This window comes from Sarcophilus harrisii, chromosome 4, assembly GCF_902635505.1.
Source record: "Sarcophilus harrisii chromosome 4, mSarHar1.11, whole genome shotgun sequence".
Classification (NCBI taxonomy): Eukaryota; Metazoa; Chordata; class Mammalia; order Dasyuromorphia; family Dasyuridae; genus Sarcophilus; species Sarcophilus harrisii.
In genome coordinates this window covers 148,855,248-148,877,034 of record NC_045429.1, presented here as the reverse complement: position 1 = coordinate 148,877,034, position 21,787 = coordinate 148,855,248, and the positions used below count along the sequence as shown (strand labels likewise).

General features: G+C 33.5%; 1 protein-coding gene across 12 annotated transcripts in view; it reads left to right on the top strand.

The window, feature by feature from the left end:
• Window positions 1-21,787, top strand: part of UTRN (utrophin) — a 639,104-nt gene that overhangs the window by 413,747 nt on the left and 203,570 nt on the right. Inside the window, exon 1 of one of the 12 annotated variants that reach the window (XM_023503254.2) lies at window positions 15,304-16,234. The exons of 10 other annotated variants lie outside the window; for them this stretch is intronic. In XM_023503254.2, coding sequence (XP_023359022.1) covers window positions 16,184-16,234 — 51 coding nt within the window. In that variant the 5' untranslated portion in view covers window positions 15,304-16,183. Of the gene's footprint in view, window positions 1-15,303; window positions 16,235-21,787 lie in introns of those variants that run through there. One more of the 12 variants, XM_023503253.2, reaches the window with a different exon arrangement.

The following is a 21,787-nucleotide window of genomic DNA, read 5'->3' as shown; positions in this document are numbered from 1 at the left end:
CTCTGGGGTTCTGAATTACATTTCTCTCTTGAGATTAATTAAATTCAAAAGAACTAAATTTTATTTTGTTCTGATAGATTATACATTTGCAGAACTTTATTTTTAAATACCTTGGTTTTACTTTCTTTTGGTTTCAATTCATTTCCATAAATGTATATTAAATGCCCACTGGGTACCAGCTACTAGTTTAGATCCTGGGAATACAAAGACTAAAAAAAGAAAAAAAGATAAGAAAAAAAGAAAAGAAAGAAAGCAAAACAAAGCCAAACTTTTATTCTTTAGGAACTTAAGAGTGTATTGATTTATTAGTTTTGTCTTTTCTCTGGTCAATTTGTTATACCACAATAATATTCCATCACAATCATATACTATAATTTATTCACTCATTCCCCAATAGGTGGGCATCCCCTGAATTTCCAATTCTTTGCCATCACAAAAAGAGCTCCTATAAATAAATAAATGAACACACACACACATAATTTTACAAATAGATTTTCCCTCCCCCTTTTAAAAAATCTGTTTGGGATATACAGTTTGATAGCCTTTGGATATAATTCTGAATTGCTCTCCAAAATAGTTGGGTCAGTTTACAATTCTACCAATAGTGTATTAATGTCCTGATTTCCCATGGTGCCTGTCATTTTCTTTTTCTGTCATATTAGCCAATCTGATAAGTATGAAGAATTATCTCAGAGATATTTTAATATGCATTTCTCTGTCAATAGTGATTTAGAGCATTTTTCATTATGATGACTTTGATTTTTTTCTTTTGAAAATTGCTTGTTCATATCCTTTGACCATTTATCAATTGGGGAATTACTTGTATTCTTTAAAAAAAAAAAATGATTCAGCCCTCTATATATTTTAGAAATTTATCAGAGAAACTTTCTGTAAAATATTTTCTCCCAACTTTCTGCTTTCTTTCTAATCTTAATTGCATTGGTTTTGTTTGTGCAAACCTTTTTTTAAATTAAAGTAATTAAAACTATTCCTTCTCCATCCCATAATGCTCTTTGTTTCTTCTTTGGTCACAAATTCTTTCTTATCCAGAACACCACATTTCCTAATCAGAACTCATCATCTTTCTTTAAACCCACTCATTTTCTGAATTCTCCTTTTTATGTTGAGGGTACCACTATTATTACAAATAATCCAGCTTCATAACCTTGCCTTCTGTTATAGCCCTTACTCCATGTAAATTACTTGCTGCCAAATCTATTTTAGCAATATTATTTATATTTGTTCTTTCTCTGTACTTACATCACCTACTTTTAACATTCATTTGTTCTCATTTGGACTATTATTGCCACTTCAACCAACTTTCTGCCCCAAGTGTCTCCTTATGATATTCTATTCCCTGACAATTTTTCTTCCTTTAGTCATGAATCCAGTGACTCCTCTAAGGTCAGATATATTCTCCTCTATCACTTTTCCAGCCCTTTATAACCTACCACCAAGATTCTGGTTCTACCTTGTGCTACATAGAATTTTTTCTTTTTCATTTTCTCCCCATTGGACTATCTTTTACTCCCCCAGGAAAGGATGGTGAAGCTCTAGCATTAGAATGGCCATTTTTTTTTTAGAAATAGTGAAGAGATCTGAATTCATGGCACAGGAGAGAGAGGAGTGTCTCTTGGTCTGAGTTTCGCCTTTGGGTACTTCAAAAAGGTGGGTGCTATAAACCTGACAGGCTCCTGGTGACACAAGTTTGAGGTCAATTCGACTTCTCCAAAAGTCATGGTTGAGACATTATCCAAGCCACCATTACAATATTGCCAAGCCAGCTTGGCAAGAAGAATCTGAGACTCACTCTAGGAACCACTTGCCTGAGACCAGTAATCCAGTTCCCAGGAGCCTTAAGAGCAAGTCTGCCCTCAAATACATTTTCCTACTCACTTGATTGGGTTTTTTTTCTGTTCCTTTTACACAGAATTCTTTCTTCTGTCTCCACACTTTAGTACTGGTTGTTTGTCCCACATGGAAGTTGGTATGAATTTCTTTCTCATCCTCACTTCACAGTATTTCTAGCTTTCTTCCAAGCTTCAAAACTTGGTGCAAGTCACTTCCTATAAGAAGTCCTTCTTGATGCTCCTCTCCTTCCCCCAGCTATTTGTATTTTCTTCTTAGCCCCATTATCTTGCCTATACTTTATACATTTTTTACATACACTTATTAATGCTGACTTCCACTTTAGAATGTAGTTTTATCAGAGAAGAGACTATTAAAATTTTCTTCTTGAATTCCCAGCGCTTGATACATATTTCACAAGTAATAAAGGAGAATCAATTAAGGCCAAGAAAAGTTAAATGTCTTATTTACAGATGTGAAAAATATAGAGGCTTGGGTTTATGTTGTTTTTAGGTTTAGACTTCAGTTTCATCATCTGGAGTAAGGTAAGAATTACATCACCCATCTCACAGAATGGTGGTGATAAAAGTACTTTGTGAACTTCAAAGTGCTATGGAAAGATGAACTATTATTTTATTAAAGAAGAAAAAATGGTAGGACATCACAAAGTATGTCTCAGCATGAATCATTTGAGTTCAGTTCTCTTTATTGTAATCATTTGGCTGGAAATAGTTTTTCTTATTTGAATTTAAAACGGGTCACAGAATGGTTGCTGTTTACCCTGATTAAATACCCTTTAACAAGGAGTGGATACATTTCCTCTTGCAGCATCACGCTGTCTAGTACTATTCTGCATTGCCAACTGAATTTAGAAATGTTCCAAGTGCAATAGGAGAAGATTAAGATTGTCTTAAAATTGATTAGTGCACTGTAATCTAAATTAATCTTGTTTCATAAGATGTATTGTGAGGTAAAGTGTTTTTCCCCTTCTTTTTTCTCCTTCATTCAGTTGTCTCAATCATCCTTTCAAGTTTGATTTTTTTTTTTTAATTTTACTTGCCTAATCCAATAAAGACCAGGGCATTATTTAATTTCAAATGTTTTAGATTGGGCAAATATTAATTTTCTTTTCTTACTATTTAATTAGAGAATTCTTTTCCCATTTCAATCAGGAAAATGTTACTCCCTGCCTATGAAACTTTCAAAGTAGTTGATCAGAGAAGCAGTCACTTTTTGAATAAATGGAATAATACTAAGTTTGTCTTGGTTAAATTTGTACAAGTTAAAAAACAAAAGATGTGTAAGTTAGAAACAGCAAAAAGGGGCACGTTTAACCTAGAGTCAGTCTTTAAAATGTTTTTTGAAAACTTATGTCTTTATCTAGTTTCTTTATATTTTTTATCCAGTTAACAGTCTTAAAGCATCCAGGCTAATAAAATTCCTATATTTCAAAAATGCTATTTTACAAAACAAATAAATCTGGAGGCAATTATTGCCATTACAAAAGGTTTCTTTGTCTTGCAAAATGATCCATCTGTAGGGTTCCTTTAAGTTTCCAGTCTTCAGCATTTAAAGAATTATTTGATTATCACAAAACTTCATCTGTTTTGTAATATGACTTTTTTTGTTGACGATCCACTTATAAGTAACAAAATGGATTGAGAAAGTTCTGCTTCATCTCTAGGGTAGTTGTTTTCCACAACTTTCAGTGAGATATTCCTTTTCCTTTATTATTCTCTGTTTCTCTTTCCTGTACCAATACGCTTACCTATTTATTCTGTTTTAATAAGAATGTGGCTGGGAAAAGGATTTAAGGGGAATCTGAAACTTATTTTGGTTGTTCTTATAATAAGCCTAAGGAAAAATTGATATAATGGTGTAGTGGTGGGGTATAATAACCTATATATTTAAATATATAAACAACATTCAGTTGTTTTAGTTATTTTAACTTGACTTTAGAGAGAATTGGAGGTAGTTGGAACATCTTAGAAAGCACAAGTATTTGTTATTGAGCCAGTTTTGCTTATAAATTACAAATCATGAGATTTGTGGTAAATGCCCTATATTTCTTTATATTCAAAGGGACCTGGCTGAGTAGAATGGAAAGTATTTTCATAAAAAGCTGATCTTTCTGTATTTTCTGTCCTCCATAAATACTAAATCAACTTAAACATACAGTAGATGCTTATTCAGAGTGTGATAGACAATGATTAAAATTTTGTGAATTGGTATTTATTTGTATTTTCTTCCTTTGTTTTATAAGCTCCTTGGAAGCAGGGACTGTCTTTTGTGTCATTTTGTATCTCTGACATTTAAAACAAACAGTTTTATGTTTATTTGAAATAAACAAACACATAGAATATACTAATAAATGTTCATTTATTGAATTCCTTCCATTGATTAAATATTGAAGGGAAGTGAAATGTGAAGGAAGGAAAAAAATCAAAGATAGGAATGAGCTTGGTGACTGTACTATATAATTGTACATAAATTGCGTTAAAAAAAAAAAGTGGTACCACAGTAGAGCCTTAATTCTTGACTTACTAAAGCAAAATAGTTTAAATGAAAGACATTTTGATGGAACTAAACTATAGTTATCTGCCTCCCTTGTGGGGTGTAAAGACCATTTAGAGCTGTCTTAAAATGTGGAATGTGGATTAAAATCATCCTACTTTCTATAAATGCTTTTAAAGGGATAGTATGCACAGCCTAACTTTATGGTATTTTCCTATGGGTGTGATGGAGCTAGTGATTGTTATGGTGGTAATTATGGGCCCAGAAGATTTTTCTAAAGTATGTAAAAGAAAATGAATATATAACCTTTCTGTGGTCACATGGAGGATTAGAGCTGGTGCTGGCTGAGTTGTAAATAATACAAGTTGACACAAAATCCTTGTACCATGGGAATTAGGAAAATTTCTTCTGGAGGTTATTTTCATAGTTTCTGTTTTAAACAACTTAAACATACTGGGAGTTTTAGAAGATGGTGAAAATTTTCTTAAAGTTCCAAAATTCTGTAATTACAGATATTGAAGTGAAAATTATTTTTTGTTGTCACCGAAGAAAAGATACCTTATTTTCAGTGTGCCATGCAGTGAAAGAAATGACAAGAAAATTTAGTAGTTTCCTCTAGAAAATATTAAAATATATACATTTTTATGTGCTTATAAAATATATGTATATATCAACATTTATGTGTGGATCTGTAATTGTCACCATAATCTTCATAAGTGCCTTACTTTAAGGCTGTCAGCTCTAAGGAGCATTGTACCCAACCCTTTCCTGCCTTCCCTTTGTGTGTAATCTTCCCCCATTAAAATAAAAGCTTAACTTATATTTCATGTATGTGCATTGCTTAGTATAGTACCTAGTATTATTCTTTAAAAAAAAAAATAACAAATTTATGTTTTTAAGGTGGGACTTTTAATATCTGTTTTCAGTGAATTCCAAAAGTTTCTTTCTGTGCACATCATCATATATTTGTTATGTGATAAAATATACCCTTATTGCTATAGGCGAAATAGAAGAAATATTAACATAAAAATCCTCTAAAAGTATTAGTGCAAAAGTTTTTAAAGCTTCTTCATCTCTCCCTCCTAATATATATTCTCAATTCCTACAAGACCCATTTCAAACACTGTACTCTACAACATGTCCTTTCTTGTCACTTTAGCTTCTTTCTAATGTTTTCCCTCTCAATTAAGACTTTTCACCTACTTTGCATATATGTTATATGAACACAGGAATAACAGTATTTTACAGTTATATCCCTTTTGCAAATATTATATCTTTTTCCTCACAAGAGGGTAATGGTATTGTTCAGTCATTTCAGTCATGGCTCACTCATGATCCCCTTTTGGGTTTTCTTGGCAAAGGTACTGAAGTGCTTTGCCATTTTTCTTCTCCAACTCATTTTCTGGAGAAGGAAACTGAGGCAACAAGTGATGATCATTTTGTACTTTTTTAATTTGGTCAGCAAAACTTGAGATGGATGTATAATTTTGCTGAAAAACATAGAGGTAGAGCTATACTAGATTTTCTGATACTAAGTTCAAAATAAGCCTTTCTACACTGTGCTGGTTTGAATGATATAGAATTCATGTATTTAATTATTCTATGTGACCCTTGCAAAGTTATTCAAATAGAGAATAAAGCCATATTTTCTTACACATTGAAGCAGGGAGGGCTGTAAGAGAACCATTGAACTTTGAAAATAGAAATACATTTAATCAATAGAGATCATAAATTCTTCTCTAATTTATATTGTTCTAAAGAGTTGTCTGGAGGATCACTGAGAAATCAGCTGATCTGTCCTTTATCATATAGACAGGACATATCAGAGCCCAGACAACTTGATCTTAGTTCTTCCTGCATCCAAGGGAAATCATTTATCCCTAATCTTTTTAGTAAATCATTTAATGGTAAAAGAGGTGGGGGACTGGGAAATTGATGGCTAGATCTTTAGTCTTCTCTTCTTCCTCCTCTTCTTCCACTCCTTCATTTAAAATCCTAGAAAAGATATGAACATGGTTTTAATTAACAAGTTTTCCTTTTACCTTCAGCAAATACCTTTAAATACTTTTATGAAGCCTTCAGCCCAGCAAGACAAGGGTGGCTATATAATATATATATATATATATATATATAATATATTAAGTAAATATATTATATATAAATATATACATAATAAAAATAGCACATAGTTCATTTTCCTTTCATTAGGATATGTTTTTGTTATTAACTTAATGGATCTTGAATATTGGTGAAGAGTTTCATTCAATTCTTCTAACTGTAAGAGTCATATTGAGACATTCCCTTAGGTCTCTTGTACAGTGTGAACACTCTGCTATGTTTGTGTAGATTTAAATGAACAACTCCTTAATTAGCATTAAGAGTCATTAAGAGTAGAAGAGAGCCAACCTCGGTCTTCAGGAAGACTCCTAGCTCTGTCTCTGATACACAATTACTTCATGATCCAAGTAAGTCACTTAAACTCTAAGTGCCCTGTTTGGTCCTCTTAAGACTTAATCAATTAATCAAGCTATCAGTCAATAAACATTCATTAAGCCCCTACTCTGTGCTAGGAAAAGTAATTTGTGTAAATCACCTAAAACGTAATATAAATATTTTTTTCCAATATGTATAAATTTAAGGAAGCTATCCAAATTAGAGGCTTCCTGTCTTTCTTTTTGTTCTAAATTATTGCATAAAAATATTCAAATAACGTCTCTTTTAAGTGAAGAAATTAAATGTTGCTATTGTTTTGAGGTTTTTAGAGGAAAAGCATATTAGTTACATTCATATTGGCTACGATCATTTTGGCACTTCCTAATTTGGTCAACAAAACTTGGATGTTATTTTTGATGTAAAAAATTAATTCTAACTTTTTTGTCAAAACAAACAGCTGTTAATAAGGGAAACTGGCTTTCAAATGCAGATGTATTCTGTACATTGTCACTTAAAAATTAATTTAGTAGGGCCTATTTTAGTATGACAGCATTGTAGTGGTAAAGCTGAGAGGACTGTCTAGACTTACCCCCTTTCTTTAAATGAGGAAACTGAAAACTTAAATAAGTTTCCCCAGACCATAGGAGGTATTCAAAGCATCTGTTTTGGTTCATAGTTTTTTGCTTCTACAAAGTGTGCTGATACTACTCTTACTGATGGAGTCCTTTCTCTGTGCCCTTGATTTCCCTGTAGTACATAGGTACAATTTCTTGATGCTACTTCATCAACTTTCTGTTTAATCTGGATTCCTCAACCTTTTGTTTAATCTATATTCTTTTTAAGATGAAACTTTAGTTCAAATTCAAGAAATATAAAATTAAACAGTGGACTTTGTTAGGTACTGGGGATACAAAGTCTTTAAAAACAAGAAAACTCCTCACCTTGAAAGGTCACTGTGTATGGATTTTTTTCTGCCTATATGCCAGGTGTACCCAAAAGCAATAAGGATATTTTATTAATGACACCTGATATTATACATATAAATTTGCATTATTTTTCAAGAGAGCCAACTTATCATTGTTGTTATTCCAGCTATATTGCCACTGCTTAAAATGTTGTTAGAATTATTCTTTTTTACATTTGTTTTAAGTTCCCAAAACAACATTTTGACAATCCTTCAGTCATGATCAGTCTTGGTTATTTCAAAAGGATTTTGTTCTTCTCTTATCATTTTAAAGCTATTTTGATGCCAAGTCTGGTGAATAAAGTGAAAGGTTAAATGAGTTAATAACCTTTTTTCTGGAAAAAAAAATCTAGTTTGATTTTAAATAAAACAATGACATTGTTTTTGTCCTGTGGTTCATAAATTGACTGAAATAGTTTTTGCAAAGGAATTCTGAAAGTAATTTAATCTTTAAATTATTAGGAAAAATAAGAAAATATTTCAAGGTGATCTCTTTCAAGGACATCTCTTTGTCAGATAGATGTTTGATAGGTTTAGGAAAGTGGTTTCTTCTATTTTTAGTTCAACCTTGATTTTTCAAAAGAATTTTTTTCTCTCTTTAGGTTATAAATTATTGCCCTTTAGCTCGGTTTCTAAGTTAAGAATGATTAGTCATTCATTCAAGTCATTCAAGAATAATATAATCAGGAAATTGGGGTATAACTGTCTGTGCCCATAGTATTGGTTTGTTTGGGCCAGTCTAATGCAGCCTCTTCTAGTTTTAATTTCCTCAATTGTAAAATAAAGTATATGGAGCATATTATTTTTAAATCCTTTATTAGCTCCAATAATTTGAGATAAATTGGGTCAATGAATGTTTTCCCATTATCCTCTCCTTTCCCTTCTATGGAATTTGGAAGTCAGATAAAATTATTCCTAATCACCAAATAGATGTCCATTCTTTTACTGAAATCTATTATTGTTTCAGGTGGAAATTGTTTTGTAAAAGTTGTCTTTTGTATAGTGTGTTACAAATAGATATTCTGACATTCCTAGTTATACAGTAATGATACTGTTTGTTCAGGTGTCTTAGAGAAGTAAATGTGAGTATATTACAAGTGTCTGTTATGTTTTGTTTTTTTTTAAACAAGGTTCTCTTCTTGTTTTGGAGATTTTAGTCTCAGTTGGAAATCTTCTACTTAGGGAATATTACCCATTAACTCTACTTTGAGAACAAAACAATTCAAGAGCTGTGGATAATAGAAGTTAAAAATAACTTTTATTCTAGCTATTGATTACAAAGATATGTGAACATCCACAGGGTATAACTTGACTTTTTTTCTATCAAAATGACAGGAAGGTTAGAGACATTGTATTTTCCTGGGCCTCTGGGTGGTTTGGGTGCATTTTGGTCTCAAACATTTCAAGAGGGCCTGTGAGGCTTACCACATAACAATTTCTCTTTAAGCTCATTGATATTAGGAGAGATCAACATTATGAACATAAATGTGTGAGCAATATAAATATGTACACAATAAATATTACATCTTCATCTCTATATATACATATTATGAATGTTGAGGACAAGTTAATGGGATACTACAAGAGAAATTTTAATTATTGAAAAAAAAAGCCTTGCTACTTCTAGAGTTTACTTGGAGAACTTAAATGTTGTATTGACTCTGTTCCACATAGGCTTTTATTTTTTAAATAAAAGAGAGTCCATACAGCCAGGACATGTCGTGTTCTAAGAAGGACAGATAAGAGACTCAAAAGTGCAAATCAACTGAGAACATATGGGTCAGTATTCTGGCTGCTGGAGACTGTATAGAGCATTTTAGCTGATTTCATTGTGTTAACTTGAACTTCCCCTAGGCTGACCTAATGACCTACCTCTTAGATTCAATTCAGATTTTAGTCAGTGTTTATCAAATCAAAGTTCAAATTTTGACTCAAATGCAATAAACTTTAATAACATTAACTTACAGTTATATAATCTTTTAGGATTTACAAAGCACTTTGCTCCAACTCTGTGAGGTTGATATAAGGCAGGCTTTGTTTTCCTTATTTGTTTTCCTTATTGTATTAAATCAAAAAATTAAGATAGTAATTGCCTCTCTTCAGCCAGCAAACATTCAACCTAGGAGAATATAGTAATAATTGATAATTTGGTAGCCAGTTTAAATTTGGAAATAATTGTAGGCAATATCTTATTGACTCTGTAACAGAAGTCCTAAACTAAGACCCAGGAACTTAGTCATGGTCTATTAAGTATCAGAGGTACTAATAATTTTACCAAGTCCTGAATTCCAGACCTCGGTGTGATCCACTATAATATTCAAGTGGTGTAATAAACTCCATTTATAAAATGTGATTTATAACCTAATTCCCTCATGGAAAGTCTTTATATTTTCTACTTCTGTACATGAAGGAATTCTGGATTTTGATTAATGCTGATTTTTTTTTTATTACTAGTGAAGTATATGATATGTCAATATAATATTATTTTATCTGAAAACCAAGCAACACCAAAACAAGAGCATATTTTTTAAAAAATCTAAAATCTGTTTATGTAGCATTGTGTGGTTTAGTTGTATTCTCCTATAGCTCTATACGCCTTGAATAGACATCTGGAATTCTGATACATTAGCTGCCTGAGATTTTTTCATTCTTGTCTGATGATGATGCATATTTTTACAGAAGGATTCGCTTTTGAAACATTAAATTGTCTTGGTGTTATCTCTAGTCACCTAATAATAAAAAACTTCCTGAATCATTAAATATTTTAAGGGTTGATAAATTTTCTGAGCTTTGTACCTGGTTGGCCAATTGAGAAGCATATCAGCTAGTATATTGGGTGTGGATGGGTAGGGGTAGAAAGGAAGTTCCATTTCCTCTTTCCCTCCTTTTCTTTCTTTTTCCTTTCATTTCCCTTTCCCTTTTATTTCTTTTCCTTTTTCCTTCTTTTTCTCTTTCCCTTCCTTTTCCTTTCCCTTCCCTCCCCTCCCCTTTTTCTCCCTTTTCTTTCCCCTTTCCCTTTTCCTTCCCTTCCTTTTCCCTTTCTTTCACTGAAATTTTGGTTGTATTCGTTGGAAAACTTTAAAAACACACTTAGTAAAAGGGGGGGAGGGGAGAAGTAGAAGGAAAGAGGGGGGAAGAAGCACTGAAGCTGCTTCTTATAATCATGGTTTCTTTCTCTCTTCCTTTCACTATCCCTCCCCCAATTTCTGCTGCCATCATCAAAATTATTTAAAGCATCATTATTAAAGGAATAAGAATTAAAATTAACTCATATTTTCAAATATGTGGCCTGGATTTCCTGTGATAAAAAGCCATTCTCCCTACCCCCATGATCTCTACCAGGAGGCTAAAGCCTCCATATTTTTGTTGCAGTTTTTTTTTTTTTTTCCCCCTCCTTTGGGGCCGTATATTACTTTAAACAACTACCAGCTGACAGACTTGGCGGCTGGCTGATATTAGCTGGAAAGCTATAATGTAGTGAGTGGGAAGAAAGGCCCCTTAATAGCACTGTGATGTTATACTTAATAGACAATGAATTGAAACTTCATATAATGATTAGAATCTACTTGGACCTATGTTATTATTGAATTTGAAACCTTGAGTTAGAAAGTAGTGAGACATTGCATGTTTCCTTTTTAAGTTAAGGGGCACTACAGCTCCAAGTCACAAAATCAGAGTGACTTTGCAACAAGTGAATTTTCCTACTTATGCCTGGAGCTATACATCTTGAGTTAAACCATGATGTACTGATTTGCTGTAACAACCTATTGACCTCTCCATATGCTTTCCTTTAGAGTCTCCCAAGAATCTCTGCTGTGTGTTCTCCCCTCTCTCTCTCTCTCTCCTCCCCCCCCCCCCCCCCCCGCCCCCAATTTTTGTTCTTTGTGTTAAACCTTTTAAATAGAAACTTACTGGTCCTTGCATGAAGTCTGACTCTGATTTTAAAGGTTTTTTTTTTTTTTTTTTTTTTTTTTAATTCTTTCTTCTCCCCTAATGAAATATATGGCTTATGAGCCTGGCTGTGTAGATAGGTTTAATTGTTTGAAGTAAAAAAACAAAAAACAAAAAAAACTTTTTTTTTTTTTAAGTTCAACCACTGTCCAGGATCTATTCATTTTGCTTAAACCTCTCAGTATTATTATGAGCATCAAATGAGATAATGTTTTTAAAGTGCATTGTAATCTTAAAGCTAGGTTATTAAAACCTTTGCAAGGTATTAATATTATTATTGAATGAACAAAAATCTTTCCCGGGGAAGATTTAATTACTAAAGCCAATCTGCTATTAATTGTGTAAAAATTATTTTTTTTAAACTGAAGATAGGATTTTTTATTATCAAGTAAATTTTTAAAAAAACCTATCAAAAGTTTCTAGCCTTTTTAGGCTCTCTGTGACTGTGGAATATGGCTTTTTATTAAGTAATGTAGTCTTTATTGATCCCACTGGTTTATTTCAGGTGTCTCTGTGTAGCTGTCTGACCTAGAGTTGTTCACAATAGATATATGCTTTAAGTGTGATAAATTGACTTTTTTTTTTCTGGGTTGCGAATTGTTCAGCTCTGTTGTTTCCATTGGGTGTTTGTGTGTCACATTTTGCCATGTTTAATGAGTTGGTCAGTACTTTATTTAAAAAACACTAATCATACACTTCTCACTTTCTAAAAATCTGCATAATAAATGTTAAGTTCAGGTACCTTTAATAATGTTGCCATATAATTCATGAAATTAAATGAAATACACTGACTACGTTACAGACTAGTAATGTATTAAATGCATTAATATTTCGCTTACTGTGTGTGAATGTATTAGTAAGTTTTCTTTTGAGAAAATGATTGAAAGTGGGATCTGTTCTGGTAAGGATAGTTTTTAGTTTGATCCTTGGAAAATTAGTATAGAAGTATTTGCATGAAAGTTTAAACTGGCAAAATGTCAACTGTTTCAATTCTGGCATTTAATTCTTTAAGGCCTTTGTTGATGCTTTAACTCTTAAAATCAATTTTAATCTGCTTTTTAATTTTTTTTTCCCTTTGGAATACTAAAGCTGAGAGTAACTGATCTTACTTATGGAAATAATAGAAAATTCCATAGTAGAATTTTCTTTGTGCTAACAACATAAAATTTGGTGCGGAATTCACTATTTGTCTTGAACCCAATATGTCATATCTTTTAAAAAAGATGATTTTCTTGTAGATGATGTATCAAATATTTCATTATTGAAAAGCTATGGGTTTTTATGAATAAGTGATCTAGTAATGTGAAGAAAATGCCTTTAAAATTTTTCCCAAAAAAATTCCCAAGCAATACTACATAATTTTTTCCCCTTTCTATTCTTAGTAATTTTTTTTTTTAAGTTTTGTCCATTAAATTTGGGGAGATCAATCTAACCAAGAATATCATAAAACTTAGAGCTGGAAAGAATTTGAGAAATCTTCTTAGCCAAGTTCTTTCTCGAGCATTTTTGGGTCATGGTATATGAATGAAATTTTTAAATGAATAGAATGACAAATGAAAAAATAGAAAATAATATATAATTTTTAAATTTTCCTAGCTAAGTTCACAAACTCCTTGTTCTTGTCCAGCCTTACCATTTCAAATGAGGCAAATGAGACCCAGAGAATTGAGGTACATTCTAAAAACTCCCTGAGGGCAGAAGTGACTTAACTTTGATGAGATCCAGTCCCCCAACACAGATTACTGGCATAAATTGATTGCAATGGCTGAACAAGATCACTCAAGGAGAAAATGGCCGAGACAAGATGTCTGATTCCAATCTGTATTCTTCTTCCACACAACATGTTGTCTCTCTTGCCTTTCTACCCAGCGTAGGCCTTGAAACCACAGATTGTAGGATTTGTGTCCTTACTCCCAACTGTGTTGATTTGGGTATCCCCTTTAATGAGGTCAGAATGAGGTTTTTTAAAGACCCAGTTGCTTACTTATACATTGTTAGTATTCTTTCTGCACAGTACATTGCAATTCTTTCTGAGCAGACACCTTAAAATTCCTTAATCTTTCTTGTTTAACATAATTTTATTTAATTTAGCCCTTTGATAACTGTGTAGGGCCTTGCAGGTAAGCACATGTCATTGATCAGTCTCTAATCTGGCACTGTGGGTGGTAGGTAGTTGGAAGTTTGCCCATATGGATGGCTCTTTCCCTCCTCCTTCCCCCAACACCTTTTATGAGTGTATATTTAAGGGGAATGTTTATTTACTGCTGTTCAAAGATCAGACTGTAAGTCTTTATGGAATTAGGTATAGAATAGATTGCAGCAAAAAGTTTTATCACTTATGAACTCATTTCATTCATGAACCCACTCACTGTTGTTGATGGATTTTGCAATATTTGGAAATTCCCTCTAACTTCTGAATCAAAACCATTTTCATATGAATTTCTAGGTAGCTAGTAGATTATAGTCACTTCTTCCCTCTTCTTTTTCTAGATCAGGGATTCTTTAGTTTGTGAATGTGTGTGTCTGTGTACACATACATTTGTTCTTTTTAGACAGTCTCATGAACCCTGTGATCTCCTACTTGGAAATGTTTAACTTGTATTGCATATTACTGTAACTTATACAATGTTATTACTTTACCATTCTGTTAAAAGGAATGAAGTTTTTTTTTTATAATAAAGATTGAATGTGTCCTAATTTTAATGTTTAAGAAGAATTGAATATTTTATTTCTTAAGAGATATCTTTCATAATTTGAGATTTTTCCTCCCTGTCATGAAAGTAAATGTAAATGTAGTTTCAGGGCATACATTAAGATTAAATTTATTGTGTTCTTATGACTTTGTCACCTTAAAATCATTATAAATATTGAATGACGTTCTGCATAAGAAAAATAAACTCCTTTGTGACATTTCTGTCTAATAAACAAGCAAAATTATGCAATGGTTTGTTGAATGATGAGAGTAATCGAAACATAAATAATAATTTGAAATTTAGGAGTGAACTTTTGAAGCAAAAGAATGGTATTTTAGCATCTTATAGAAAATGTTTTCCAAAGAATAATGGAAAATTGCTTACAATTTAAGTAAGAGACAAGCTCAGAAAAATTATGGTAGAAAAAAAATTTTTTGTATTCGATTTCCTACTACATATAAGGAAAATTCCCAAATGACAACTTGCACTCATATTAGTGAGACGAAGGGATACCTCTATATTTATTACTATTGTGTATTTCAGTTGGTTTTTAAATAATAAAATAAAATGGAAAAAAATGTGCTATCAAATGAGCTCTTTCCTTTTCCCCCAGCTCACTTACACACCTTTTTGTTATTGTTCTTTAGTTTTATTTTAGAGATTAGGGAAATGTATTATTTATTGTATTGTCTCAAAACTGTCTAGGTTTGGAACGAGAATTTGTATTTTTTTTTAAAGAGATACTAAAATGTACAGCAGGGGAGGCCTCCAGGAAGTGGGAGTATGCTGAACTTCAGAGCTGTGTTAGGGCTGGTGGAAGGGAGGATGCTGATTAAAATAATAAACAACTGCTGGAAAGAGAAGTATATTTGCCACAGTGCTGTCAAATCAGCAGAGAGAAGTGCTGAAGGCAGAGAGTGCCTTTCCCACCCTCAGGCTTGCAGAGGTGACCAGATGATATTGGACTGAGGCTGAAGCTTTCTCTGAACAGATGAAACAACTTTTAATGGGCCATAGTTCTGTTACACTACAGCATCCCCTAGGCTAGGCGGACCCAGGGAAATGGACTGAAACTAGCTTGGAGGTTACCATAGCAACTCGGGCTGCTGGTGTCTGGGAGAGTGTGAGTGAGAAGGGGTGGCCTCTTGTCCAGCGTTTTGGTGTTTCTTCAGATGAGTACTCGCTGCTGTTTTAACTCAAGAAATAATACTCTTTCAAAACTGGCTCCTCAGTCAGGAACTGTGGGGTATTTTTTTTTCTTCTTTTTTACTTTTACTTTTTTTTTCTTTAGTTGGGTGGAAAATAGTCTAAACGGAGGAAGTTTGTAATATGTGTTCCCCCCGCACCTCCCTCTCTTGAAAGTTTCCAGGATATAGCTTCTTTTGCTGTGTGTAATTGAGACCAAACTTTTAAGCTTGGGGCCCAGGAGAAACAGTTGGGGCCTGCAGGTCATTAGTGAGGTGAGCAGAAGGGAATCCTGGGCTTCCTAGAGAAAAGGGAGAATATGCCAGACTCGTGGAATGTATTTAACAGAAATCTTAGAACAGGGTCTACCCATTGTGAACTGCTCTAGTCCATGAAAACAAGGGCATATAGTAGGGTCACTAAAATGTCTCAGTCCACACTGCGACTGAGGGACTATAACCCAAGGGAGATGCTTGTTCAGAATTTTACAAAGGGTTTAGAAGTATAGCCAGAAAATATACACTTCTTAGAAGTTTTAGGCTGTTGGCTGCTGGAAATTTACCAGAAAGATGTAGGCTTCAAGGGTTACTAGACGATGATTGGCCTGAACTTCGGCTTACGGGAGTTGCTGACAAAATTTGAAAAGGTATGGAGAAAGTAGATTTCATAAAAGCCCTATCCTCCCTTCTTTCTCATCTCCCTCCCTTCTTCTTGAAGTTTTCAGATTGTGTTTTCTTTTTATGATCTAATTGTTATTCTTGCATCATTTACAAAACTGATTAACTCTCTCTTTTCCTCCCCCCCTTCCCCAATTCTACTCTTTATTTGATCTTTGATGATAAATAGCAAATTAGCAAATGCTGCCCTCCTGTGATGAGAGCTCTTTGTTATCACTGTCACTTTTAAGATTCCTCCTGGTAAGAGATCTTTTGCTGTGAATTCTGTTGCTAATTTAGCCAAAAGTTATTTGGAAAAAGCTGTGATATTTCAGGCCATAGGATGATTTCATCAGGTGGGGGCACTGCTTACCACACCCCCTGGCATTTCACTTCTTTACAACTTCAGTTAGAGGTGCCCTTCTCAGGAACCCTTCTGATGATATTTCTCAGAGGTAGGATGTTTGGCTTCAGTGTCATTATGCAAATCTACTCCAAACCATTTCAATTTTATCTGAGCGTCTTTGCTTTAGGCTTAAAGTGCTTGCTTATGCTGCTGGGCTTTTACATTTGGCTTTTTAATTTTGCCTTTAGTTCTTTTTTCCACTGGAAGGCTCTTGGCACTCCTTTGGACTGAGGCAGGGCTTAGAGACTGCTGCCAAACATCACCTAATTTCTGTAATGCTTGGAAAAAAAATTCTTAGCATCTCTAGACCTCTTAAAGTTAGGAAAAGCCGGGACCAACTCCTAATCTTCTCTTACCTTTTAGAATTCCAGAAATAACAAATGCTAATTGTTATGTAGTCTTGTACATGAAACAGTTGTTTATCCGTTACTTAAAATTTGTCCATTAGCTTGGGACTTGGAGATGGTGTTTCTCATTATAGGAACCTATATAGTTATAAGAAAATGTGGACTCATAAAAAAGTAATTCACTTCTCACTAACTTCAGTTGCCAGAGGAAAAATATGTAAACATTCCTTATTCTAAAAATCTGAAGGCTTTACCAAATTAGTTGGCACTTCTTATTAGAACAGAAGAACATTGTGGAAAATGTGGCTTAGAGAAAAAGATCATTAAGTGCCACGACTCCCAAATATTGTACAGTATAAGGAATTGTGTTTGAAATATTCTCCTTGATCTTTGACCTTTCTTTAATATGTTGTTAAACACCCAAATTCCAGGGAATGAAAGATGGGTCCTGTACAACATGTTCACCATTTAGAAGACCAGGGGCAGGGAGTGTAGGGGTTGGAGGGAGAAAGAGAGGGCACGGTCAGGATAGGGGATTTGGAGGGGGAGATGCCCTTTTCATGACAGCTGGTAACAGCAGGTGACAATCTATGACAACAAAGGGGTTTGTTAGCTTGTCTGTGTGTCTTTTTCTGCTTTAATAGGTGTTCTTGCATGTGTTTCATGAATAATTCATTATACTCAGTCCCCCAGAGAGTCAATAATGGTGGGCAGTAGCTGGACTTTTGTACTGTAATTGCTGCTATTAGTCTTAAGATCCTAGGTCAGATACCAAAGATTTGTAAGCTTTACTCCCCTCACTATTATGTTGGCCTTCAGGCCATGAATCCACAGTTTAGAAGGATAATATTAGTATGTCTTTTCTTTGTAACTCACAGGACTCTTATACTTTTCATTTTTTTCCTCCTTTTCCTTTTAAATGCAATCATAAAAGAAAATCTACTTCTTCAAAGTATTTTTTTTTTTAAATTTTACACAAGAGCCAAAGTAGATATGCTTCAGTTCCTAACCAGAAATTTACTTATATCTTTTTGTCTCTTCTATTGGGCTCTTTTATAGAATGTAGGTAAATATTAGAACTACTTTTGCTAATTTCCACTCATGAATGGCACTTAGTTGCCCCCAAACCTATTCTTTAAAAAAAAAAAAAAAAAAAAAGAAAGAAAGAAAGAAAAGAAAAGAAAAGAAAACCTAACTTCATTTTTTTAAGAGCTGCCTACCTCGTGCTTTATTGGTTCATCGCCAGGAAGACTGGTATTATGGAAAGAGTTTCAGCCTTACGAATTTCGCCCCTCTCCCACCTTACAAATAGAAGCACCTCCCCCAGCTCTAACTCCGGAAACACTAATGCCATTTGGAAGAAAAGACTGAGGGCTATGGTTATAATGCAGAAGCCAGATGGTAACCCCAGAAGCTGAATGACAGCCTTTGCATATGCAAAAATAGAATCACATTACACTGAAGTGGGTTAGTCTGTGTTGTCTCTTCCCCTTCTTCCTCCCCCCCCCCCCCCCCCCCCCCCCCCCCCCCCCCCCAGTTTCAGTGATCTGGATGCTAGAAAGATAACTCTTAGCCACTTTAATTTTCTTACCTGCTTACAAAATTGCCCTTTAGCACACTTCACACTCGGTACTGCACACTATAAGCATTTAATAAAGGTTTGCTAGTTTGAATTAAGTTTTTAAAAAAGTTAAGAGTACAGTAGATAGAGTGTTTGGCTTCAAGTTGGAAAGACATGACTTCAAATGTTGCCTCAGTTGCTTTGGCAAGGCACCTCATCTCATCTGTGCCTTAGTTTTCTCATCTGTAAAATTTAGCTAACAGGATCCAGGTTTACATAACATTGTGGAGAATTAAATGAGGTAATATGTGTAACAACAGACTTAGTGTACTTTAATATGTGAGACAAAGCTAGCTGTTAGAGGAGAACCTAAAATATATGGGTATGGCCTAGTGTTTCAGGCCATTATCAATCCCTTAGGCCATTGCTAGTATCTTAATAAAATTTTAAAATGGGATTTGACTCTGGGCAGAATTTTGCACCAAAGTATCTGTTCTAAATCCGACTGATGAGACAATTTTATTGCCATCTCTGACTTGAAGTAATTAAATTCCTCTTGAAAATATTTAGAAAAGAAAGGATCTGAGGACTTTAATGATAATTAATGTACTGTCACACTTGAGCCACTTGCGTTTGTATATGGCTTGATCCATTTACATAGTAATCATAGTAGTTATAATGATAAGCAGTTCCATCTGAATGACATTTTTGAGTAACTTAATGTCTCATTTTAATATCTGCAATTCCACCACTCGTTGATTTATGGTAATTGCCATTCTCTTCAAGGCCTTCTGTGCCTAAGAAGCAGCATTTTCTTGGGAATCCTTTTGAACTCCCCTAAAGTGACAACAGTGGGTTCTTAGCCTTGTAGATAAGGAAGCCATAAAGAGTTCATATTTATTTTGGGAAAAGACAGAACTCAACTAATAGAAGGAACTTACACTCCACCCCATGCAGTATAAAAAAGTCAGATGAAACTGTCCTGGTCTACTATTGAACTAAACATAATCTTTTAAAAGGAAAAATATAGTATGTGTTCTTTTCATCAATGGAATGGACTCTTTTCCAGTTAGAATGAGTAGTTTATAGAAGAAACCAAATGTTTCCTGTGGCAGTACTGGTTTAAACTTAATAGAAATTGAATGTCCTGAGCTTGTGTTTGGCAGTTTTGGTACTTCATTTGAAATCTAATAGGGTTATGAAGTACATGAAAAGAGGTTCCTTAAGAATAATACCTCCTAGTCAGGCATGGAGGAACATAACTGTATTTCTTTCTGCTTAAGTAGCTGAAACTCAGGGGGTGCCCAACCTCGGGAATTTACAGCTGTAGTAGGCCTAAAGCCAAGGGGTTCTGTCACCAATATGGTGAGCCTCCAGGAATGGAGGACCACCAGATTGCATAAAGAGGGGCAAATAGAGCATATTAAAACTTCCCAAGCAATGAAATATACTACTGGATTTCTAGCCTGTTTTAGATAGGGACACTTGTGTCTCCTTCCCTATGCCTCCCCCATTCCTGGTCAGAAGCTTTATGAGTTTAATCTATTGTCTCACCCTAATTCTCAATTTTGTTAAGTATAAAAATCTGTTTTGGAAACTGTAAAATACAAAATACATGAAATATGTTGTTACTGTACTAAAATAAGTTGATATTGAGGTTATATTTACTTAGTCATTTATTTATTAAGCAGTTTGGTGTTGCAGTGTATGACATAGTATTAAATTTGGAGTCAGAAAGATGACTTCAAATTCATACTTAGACATTTTACTGGCTTTGCTGCCCTGGACAAATGATTTAACCTATTTGCCTTGGTTTTCTCCTTTGTGTTATTATAGGGATAATAACATAATCAGGATTATTGCAAGGATAAAATATGATAATATTTATAAACCTTAAACTGCTATATAAATGCTAGTTATTATCATTTTTAAAAAAATATCAGTAGTATTTTAAAAGTATCTTTCAATTTTTTTGGTTATACTAGATTTTATTAAATTGAAATGCCAAACAACTGGGCTACTTTTTGGAGTTTGGAAATTTATTTTAGTTTCATTTTTGTTACTGCAAGACTTCTATTGGATTGGTTATTTTTATAATGTAATTTGACTTTTTTTTTTGTCTGATTCTAAACAGATTCAAGATTAATTAATTAGAAGGTAGAATAGGGATACTCTGACCTTGTTTACTATTTTGTTTCCTGTGTTGAGACAAAATGAACGCTAAGGAAAGGGAGGGAAAAGTCTTAGTAAAGAAGTTTGGCTTTAAGCTTTGGGGGCTCAAGTGAAAGAGGTTGCTACATTTGCCAATAATTCTTGGCCATAGTTGTGAAAAATGAGATCAAAACTTGCATAATAGTGATGGAAATGCATGAGTTTATGTGTCAGAATTGACCAAATAATCATGCAAATTCCAAATCAGCACTGAGAACTGTCCCATAAATATATTTACTTCAGATATCATATTATGTCTCATATTAAGCCACATACATTTTTCATGTTTTTTTTTTCATATGGGTAAATTCCATTTAAATGTTCTCATAAAAGATAATATCTTCCAGTGTTCAAAACTAGAGATTTCTTGAATGATCGCTTAAGCTTCGATAATCTTTCTTAAACTGTGAATTCCTGTCTACATTTTGTAAACGAATGTTAAATTTATTTTCCTCTAATAGCTAACTTTGTTTGGTCTGAACTCTGGGATGTAGCAAGGCAATTGTTTCTAAGAAATCATCACTTATTCACTTTCAGGAAAAAGGTCAGGACCCCATCAGAAGAAAACACCCATGATGATATGTAGGGTTGGGTAAATATACAATACAAAAATAAACAGAATGTAAACATGTAAACAAAGAAGAGAGAATGAATTAATGGCAGCCACCCTGTTTTATAAAAAAGCAAAACAAAACATAATTAAAGTCTGGATATAAAAATTCTCTTTCTCTCACAGTATTTAAGGTTTATAAATATTATCGTGTTTTATCCTTGCAATAATCTTGATTATGTAATTATCCGTATAATAATGCAAAGGAGAAAACCAAGGCAAATAGGTTAAATGACTTGTCCAGGGCAGCAAAGCCACTAAGTGTCTAAGTATGAATTTGAAGTCATCAAATGTGAAAGATAAAATGGAATATTTTAAACTCAATTAAAAAAAAATAAACATTTTCCTTTGAAAATAATAGTACTGATTAAGATTTTGATTATACATTCAGGGTTGTCATTGAAATGA